This window comes from Oculina patagonica, chromosome 3 (genome assembly GCF_052425735.1).
Source record: "Oculina patagonica isolate OP01 chromosome 3, crgOcupat, whole genome shotgun sequence".
NCBI classification, from domain to species: Eukaryota; Metazoa; Cnidaria; class Anthozoa; order Scleractinia; family Oculinidae; genus Oculina; species Oculina patagonica.
Genome location: NC_135760.1, coordinates 855,954 through 864,150, shown reverse-complemented (window position 1 = coordinate 864,150; position 8,197 = coordinate 855,954). Strand labels below are relative to the sequence as shown.

At 38.1% G+C, this 8,197-nt stretch overlaps 1 protein-coding gene across 1 annotated transcript; it reads right to left on the bottom strand.

Moving 5' to 3' along the window:
* Positions 1-5,272: 5,272 nt before the first annotated feature.
* LOC144645529 (uncharacterized) lies at positions 5,273-6,313 on the bottom strand. The gene has a single exon (XM_078505109.1). The coding sequence runs from the start codon at positions 6,082-6,084 to the stop codon at positions 5,545-5,547; it is 540 nt and encodes a 179-aa protein (XP_078361235.1). The 5' UTR covers positions 6,085-6,313; the 3' UTR covers positions 5,273-5,544.
* Between the last annotated feature and the right edge of the window lie 1,884 nt (positions 6,314-8,197).

The window sequence follows — 8,197 nt, the reverse complement described above, 5'->3', positions numbered from 1 at the left end:
ACAACAGAATTTTTCTAAGTCTCCAGCCAAGGAAGAGTTCAAGCCGAATATCGCCATGACCGCCTTCAAATCAGCCCTAAAGTCTAGTTCCGAGTCCTAGTTGATGTGGCTGAAGACCTTTGCCGTCTAACGCAAGCACAACGCTATTTGTACCTAGCAAAACTGTACCGAGTCAAGAGTTCAACCCGTTAAAGCTTTGTTCTAAGGTACAATAACAGCCGACGCAAAACTTGCAAATCGTTAGACTTCCACCTTCATAGGACTTAATGATGTCCTCCGGCAAACTTCCTTTAGACAGCAAAATGAAAAACTAGATCACCTCTGTTCTACAAGTCAGCGCGCGCCATTAGAATTCAAAGTTCGGTAGATATGGCGAGTTGGAGCCTGGGTAAACTAACCAAAAGTAAATGGAAGGGGGGGGGGGGGTAGGTAGGTAGAAGGGATAAAAGCCATGAGTATAAAATTGAAAGCACTTCATTTCCACTGAAAGTAAGCCAAATAATCTCCCATGTCCTTAAAAGAAAAAAAAAAAAAAAAAAAAAAAAAAAAATCTCAACCCCATTCAATTTTCTTGACAGCCAGACTGTAGCCACCTTTTATTAAATCAAGACAGATGTAGACTTCTTAGAATATATACAAAGAAAATATGATATTTTTTTGTTGGTACTCAAAGTTATGCAAAACGTAATACCGGGTCAAAAATCTTTAGTAAACCTCTTTTCATATGTGGTCTAAACATCACGACAGTACGTTGCCGCGCAAATCAAAATATGCGTTTTACATTAAATTAATTTAGCACTTTCAATTTTTTTTCCTGATGATCATTTCTTTTTGCCTAAAAAGCCTATTCGATCAGATCTTAAAAATAAGCTGATTTATGCCGCATGTTATTAATAGTTCTTTTTGTCACAGGGCTAATGGACTATTGAAGAAAAATCACAGGCGCTAGGCGTTGCTTCACAACATGACTGAACGTGGTGAACTGGTGGTGAATGATTTTGGACTCGGGAGATGACTAAACGTACTTGCCTTTGAACGTGAAGTCTTTCAAGACTTAAAGGAGCTCAGTCACGGACAACTCATCTTTAAAAAACTGACAAGTTTTTTTTTTAAGTTTGTCGTTTGTAATCTGTCTTAATCTTCGTCAGTCGAAACCATCCTTGGTTATTTTCGCGTTTCGTTTACTCCTTTGTTGTTTTCCTACATTACACAACTATTATTTTGAGGTTTCCTTCAATTTGGAAGTAATCAGAAAAATGACTTAAAATATCGTTACCATGTTCCTTTAACCTCACGTCATCTCTTTTCAAAAGAAGTTGCGTTCAAAATTATGAACGGGGTTAGACCACAAACAATAATTATTTTCATTGTCACTGATTTTACCCACGTCTTCGATTCCAGCGAAAATATAGACATAGTACCACCTCTTATACTAAATTGTCACGTACAGCATGGTGCGGCACATTCTTAAAGGTTTAGCTATATCAATTTCTTGGTCATGTTTCACAATACAACTGATTAATTTAAAAAAAATGGTTTTAATAATAAACAATTACAAGTTAAAGTCCTGCGTGTGCGTGGGTTGTCCCGTTTTAATGACTTGTAATTTTACATAAACATGGACCTCTCCAGTTTAGATACTGCTAAATGTTATTTATTTATTTATAGCACAAATGAATTTATTTTTATCCTTGCATAATCTGGGGGACGGAAGCCAATGTCAGTTCGGAACTCCCGCGTCAATCTAAAGAAGTTTCATGCCTCTGCACGTATTGCATACCTATGTTTTCAAAAATCATCTCGATCCATTCTAGTGGCAGGAGCCCATAACCTTCCATGGGCTCCTGCTGGTGGCTAAGTGTTTGAAAAGCCATACTAGTTTTGATCAGCGCAGAATAGAATGTAGCATTCGAATTTTTCAAAGGAGGGCTAAGAAACGTAAACAAACGTGCTAAGAAATATTATACTGTTTCTGTCGTCTTTTCCGAAGACAAGCAATCCGACTACTACACTGTTATAAACTTTTCACCTTGCACCGTTGCAATCGTACTGTCTTCCAACAATTCTGAAACATGATTGTCAAGAATGGCGTTGAGTCATTCAGAAGAGGAATTTAATATGTTGCTGTTATTTCCTGATGAGTCTAGCTTCAATAAGGAAGACTAAAAACCTTACCCTGATATTTCAAACGCTCAGTTCTCGTTTAGCATTTCTTTTTCAAACCTTTTGATTACACTATGCCGTGCTCGATCCCTATAAAAGCTATAAATTATCACACAGTAATGTGTATGTCTGCCATGTTCTCGCCTTGCAAGTTTTGAGCAAGAAGTAAAGTGTATTTTAGCTGAATACGTTTCTAAATTTAGCCGCTTCACCAATGGCAGTTTTATCTTCAAATATTTACCGAGATTTTGCAAGTTCGTAGCTGTTTGTATATCGTTTTGCTGATTTATTTGTCTTCTTAGTTTACGTTTTCTCTGGGCCTTACTCTGTACAGCACAGGGGATGACTGATCTACTCCCTTGTCTACTGTAAACCTCTCTTAACTAGTACATTAAATTAAATCGTTGTCTCCCGCATTCATTTAGAAAACCATTATAAAAAGCTGAAGTCACCAGTTGTACAACCGTCATTATTTCACTTAAAATTTTCCATACTTCCTGCCAATTATCACCTCATTGAGAAAGTCCAGTTTAAAAAAAAACTGCATTGTATAAACAATAATTAAATCCCCCTCCCGTTAACATGGTTAAGCCGCGTTTTGCTTCAATCCCCCAGTAGCTCGATCTATTTTACCCTCCAATTGCAACCTTATATTTTATATTTGACGTAATTAATCAAGGAACAAAAAAAGGCTTGTCTTGGTAGACAAACGTCTTTTAATTTTTCGACTCATTATATTCATTATAAGGCCAGGCCGACTAAACTGCATGTCGTCATGACAATAATTACTTTAGATTGGCGACGCGATGGCATAGCTAATATAGAGCATCAGACTTGAGTATGGGGGCGTGTCCACCAAACGAACATCTTGTGTTGAAAGAGATCTAGCATACGTGATAAAAGAAATAGGCCACAAGATAGGATCCGGGGAAGAAAAGAAACTTTTCAAACAAGAAGTCAAGTGAGTCAATTCCTATGCTCGGATGGGGAGAGGAGGGTAAAGGGAGTGGATGTGATCTCCCTGTTTCCCGAAGTCTTACCCCATGCACTGCTCGCTGGCTGACCGTTTTCCTTTTCCACCTGTACCATACTAAAGGCGTGTTTAAAGGTTACGTATTCTCGAGGGTGTTCAAGATCTTATTCTCTTCAAAAAACCAAAACCACAACCCCATATTAATACATTTGTCAAGCAGACAGGTGATGTTCATCAACCAGGGAAAATTACGCCAGACTACTAAGAAATAGACATAAAATTTATTTATTATTATTATTATTTATTTTATTTTTACTGCAGAAAGAACCGTAAATATTTCCAGTCCAGCTTGGCGAACGGACTGTATATAAAAAGAGCTAAGATAGAAACGTTCGGTCTCGGGCGTTTGGTAGAAAGGTACTGTAGTCATAAACTGAAAAATTACGTTGCGGCGTAATACTTCAAACAGAACACTTTAAATTAGGTATAGGTAACTATTTTTGCTGTAGAAATGATCATGCCTTTATACTGAATCGAAAAGGCTCGCCATGACAAGCCTTAATTCTCAATTTGACCATATTAAAAAAAACAGCGGATCTTTGCCATTTCTCGTTTTTGCCTTTACACGGCTACAGTCTGTTTACTCAGAGTTTAGTGCTGCGAAGCGCGCCAAAGAATCAAGAACGTGTAAGAACGTCCCCAATACTGACATTTGGGTCAGAACTTTGCCTTTAATGGAAAAATAACAAACACAAGTACTCTTCTAAATGATTTTCATCAACGTTACCCAGACGTCTGAGAAATCCCAGGCACTAGGCGTTTACCTTACGTCAAATATATGATAAATGATTTTGAACTCGGGAGATGACGTATATAATTGCCCGCTTTAAACGTGAAGCCTCAAACACCTCAAAGTCACATTTTATTAGGCGCGTCCAAAATGATGAACGCGGTCAAAACCACAAACAATAACTATTTTAATTGCCATCATTTTGTTGGACTGACCTTACTCACGTTTTTGAGGGAAAACTCAGGCACAATACCGCTTCCTATATTTTGTCACGTACAAAAAAGTAAAATAATCTTTCTTGAATTTGCTTCTCACATCACCTTTTTCGCCCTGACTTGTCGTACAATTAATTAACAAAAAAGGATTTTACAATAAACAAGTTAAAGACCTGTCACAAGGTCAGAGCGTGGGTGTGACTGATTTTATGTCTAGTAATTTTACATAAACATAATCCCCTCTGTGATCCAAGCGAACTACTTTGGTTAAGTAATAAATAAGGTTACCTGGTTAGATTCCTTAGCGTATAAACTAATTAAACATTTATTCTGAATTTTATCTCTCAAAGTGAGTAATAACAGCGTGTTTTAAACGGGAGTATCTGTGATTATGAACAGCGAATTTTCGCAATGGACGCAGGCATTTCTGAAGCGATTTGACTGCCCCGTCCTAATTGGGTCTGAATAGCTGTTGCCGGCTTGTCTTAATAAAAAATGATAATTTATTGGAAGACTTATTTACAAAACCGCGCACATTGATAATCAACGGCTTGAAGAAAATTTTAATTTTAAAAATCTTCTGTACAGTCCGGATCGACACGCGCTACCGTTCTTGTCATTGTTTCAGAGATCAAGAGATTTGCTCGTGCGGATCAGTGTTAAATGCAAGTACGACAGAGTAACCGCTAATTACCATATCACATGTAAAATAAACTAACTTTGTTTTTTCGTGTTATTGTTTTATGTCTAGGGTATTCTATACTATTTGTCCTCAAAGCCTGCTCATAGATGTGGGTCATGTAGTCCCTTGGTTTTAAAATAAGAAGTGATTCATAGCGTATAGTTACATCGCCCACAAAGATCCTTCCTGTTTCCTCGCGAGCGTTTGAGGCCTTACGTTTGAGGTGCGGGCCCTGCCGGTCGGTCCTGTCCCAATTATAAAACGCGCCAATGAAGTTTAGAAAATGTATTACTATTTTCCTGCTTAACAATTTTGAAGAAGAACTGAACGTGCCATGAAAAATAGCTGCAGGACACATTTAACATATTATTTTTTATTAATTTCCAGATGCTCATCTCCTCACGGCAATTTTCTTACTATAATATAAAGCAGTTCTTTAGAAACTGATCGAACTAGAATAAATATAATCTCAACAGTGTACATGTATATGGAATAAATATTTAAAGTTATGTCTAAATGTTCCTTCAACGTATTTACAGTTAAACAAGGGAAATCAGTAAATAGAACGAAAATTTGGAGCTAAGGCATTGAACCGACCAAATCACGTTCACAATAAATTAGACAAAATTAAATTACTTAACAAAGCTGATCTGTAAAACTTATCTTAACCTTTACTTGCAATAATATATACATCTTTTTACGAGTGTCAGTTTCATGATGGTTACAGCCCCATCTCTTTGAATCTGTTATTAATGACTAATGTCTTTCTGAGTTCTAACAGAGACGTACTCCTAGATCTACACCCCACTTGAATGTTGCGCTCAATTTCTGTACAAATTGCCATTCTTCTTCTCTCGAAGCTCTCGCTTCTCTGCACGAAAACCGAATCATCACAATCTTCATCATCACTGTCCTCACACCGTTCATATCCAAAAGTGTCTCTCTCCTGCTCCGTTCGTTTTAAACAAAACCGAAGTTTTTTCTGGCTCTTCTTGAGTTCATCTTCGCTAATTCGCAACTGATCCAAGCGCGTGAGGCTTGCGTAAGGAACATGTTTTCCTCCGCGTTTCGGCTTGCAGCTGAATACTTTCGCAACGGATTTTCTGATTCTTCTCCATGCATCTTCTTTCCAAAGCTTCCCAGCTTGCTGCGTCCTGGCTTTCGCGGTACTTTCAACTTTCTCTTCCTTTAAGGACTTCTGCTCGCGGTAAATAACATTATCCCAACTTAGAATTTGTGATGGTTTTCTCTTGATATGCATTTTTGACCGTATTTAGTAATATTCTCAACTGGTACTCTTCCTTGGAGGAAACTCCGCGACCAAAATACTTCGAGACTGCAATGCTCCGACTTTTATGCAACACATACGTGGAATGCTTTATATAATAGCAAGGACATTAACGAGTAATCGCAGACGACTTCCTGTAGAAAGATCAAGCTTTTACAGAGCTATTTCTGGAAGGCAGGAACCCCCAAGGGTGAAATCACTTAACACCCGCCCTTTGTCAAAAGTGTTCGTTTTATGTGAGTGAGGTGTGGAAACCATAACAGTTTTTTCAAGTACTTTATTTAAATAGTTTTGTTTATATTTCATGCTCTAAAGCAAACACTATTTTATTTTAGCGAGAGGTATTCAAAAGCAGATTGTGACGCATTTCCTTTAAGCAATACTGTGTCATCTCCGTTTATAAAGTTGACGGAAATGTCGGTCGCCGCAGTTGTTTTTCCTGCGTAAACAAACATCTTTTTTTCGACTAATTACAAGGCCGACGAAGCAATCTGTCAACATAAAGATAGATTACTTCTACGGAGACACGATGACAAGATATGAGGGCAAGGTCATAGAGCGTCAGACTTCAGAATGGGCGTATTGTGTTGAAAGAGATATGTTTCTCAGATAAAGAGAAGACAAGTAATGATTTATTTCTCTTGATGTAAAAGAAAAACATATTTACGTGTAGGAAGTCAACTACTGGGGGCGCGCTATACAGTTTGAATTCCGCGCGTGTCGCAAGCCCAAGACCACACACAACGTACACTAAAATATAAACATGAAAAGTTAATGCTTCTTTAATTTGCCGAATGAATTTACCCGGCTTTAATTTACGCTTAACTTTGTTTTCTTATAGCTTTACCCTTTCTAATAGACTGCTTAAAGTCCCTTTCGTCTGAAAATAAATCATTTATTTCGCAATCGAATCTTGGTCAGACCAACAATAGAACTCTAACGGATTCTGCTTACAGTCTCTTTCAATTTTCCATCGACGGAAGATCACGGATAGAGAGAGAAGCATGTGCCGCCCTAAAGGGCAATATTTGAGCTAGTCTCAAAAACCCAGGAGCGGACGAGAGCTTATTTAAGGAGCTACCGGGTTTATGAACGCTATTTTTCTTGACCAGTTTCGTCGCATCAAATGAAAAAGTACGACCCCACCCTCCTCCTCGCCGGGACGTTTTTCGCTGATTCGGTAACACAACTTGAGCAGAAAGCCTGATAGATTATAGATTCATGGTTTCAAAACTCTCCAGTTAAAGCCTGACAGAGACTTTCTTTTAATTTACAACTGCTTTATTACTGGATGCTGTACTTTATATGTTAACTTACTCCAGGAGCCCTTTAAATATTCATCATCACCAAGAAAAGGCTTAGCTTGGCGACAAGCAGCTTATATTTGTGATAGCATGCTTCTAATGCATAGGCGCTTTTTCCTGCGTGTTTAGTTTTTTCCTCATTCTTACTCCAGGAGCCCTTTACCCTGCTTACCCTCTATTCAGTTTCGAACTCGAAGCTCCATAAAATGTTTTATTTACCATAAATAATTCATTAGCACCAAGAAAAGGCTTAGCTTGGTGACAAGTAGCTTATATTTGTGATAGAATGTTTCTGATGCACGGCGTTCATAGTTAGATACTACTTTTTCCCGCGTCTTTAGTTTCACCCCGTCTTTCTTCAGCCGAAAATTTTTCAAAACCTAACCTTTCATATGAACCCTTCATTTTCCCACATTCGGATATACTTGGTGTGTGAGCTAAAACATTCCGGCGCTATATCTTACAACCAACACCACACAGGTTGTTCCTTGCCAGCTCTGTTGGAATTAACGGTTAATTTTTAAATCAAATTTAAAAAGTGTTGGCAAATACCCGGTTGCAACGATCAAGCTAATCCTTAAACGTTTTAAGTTTTAATTAATGACGTCACGCAATGGCTTCAATGCGTAAGCCTTAGCCTGAGTATCAGGCAATTCTAAAGGGGAAAGGAGAGAGGCCTGATACTCAGGTTACGTAAGTCCCTAAGTCCGTAAGTCCCTTTTTCTTTTTTCGGGCTTTCTTTACTCTTACTGGCTGTTGTAAGTCGTCAACCGCGAAGATCT

Bases quoted from the DNA above. Each gene is read 5' to 3' on its own strand.
- LOC144645529 (XM_078505109.1), bottom strand. From the start codon at position 6,084: ATGCATATCAAGAGAAAACCATCACAAATTCTAAGTTGGGATAATGTT.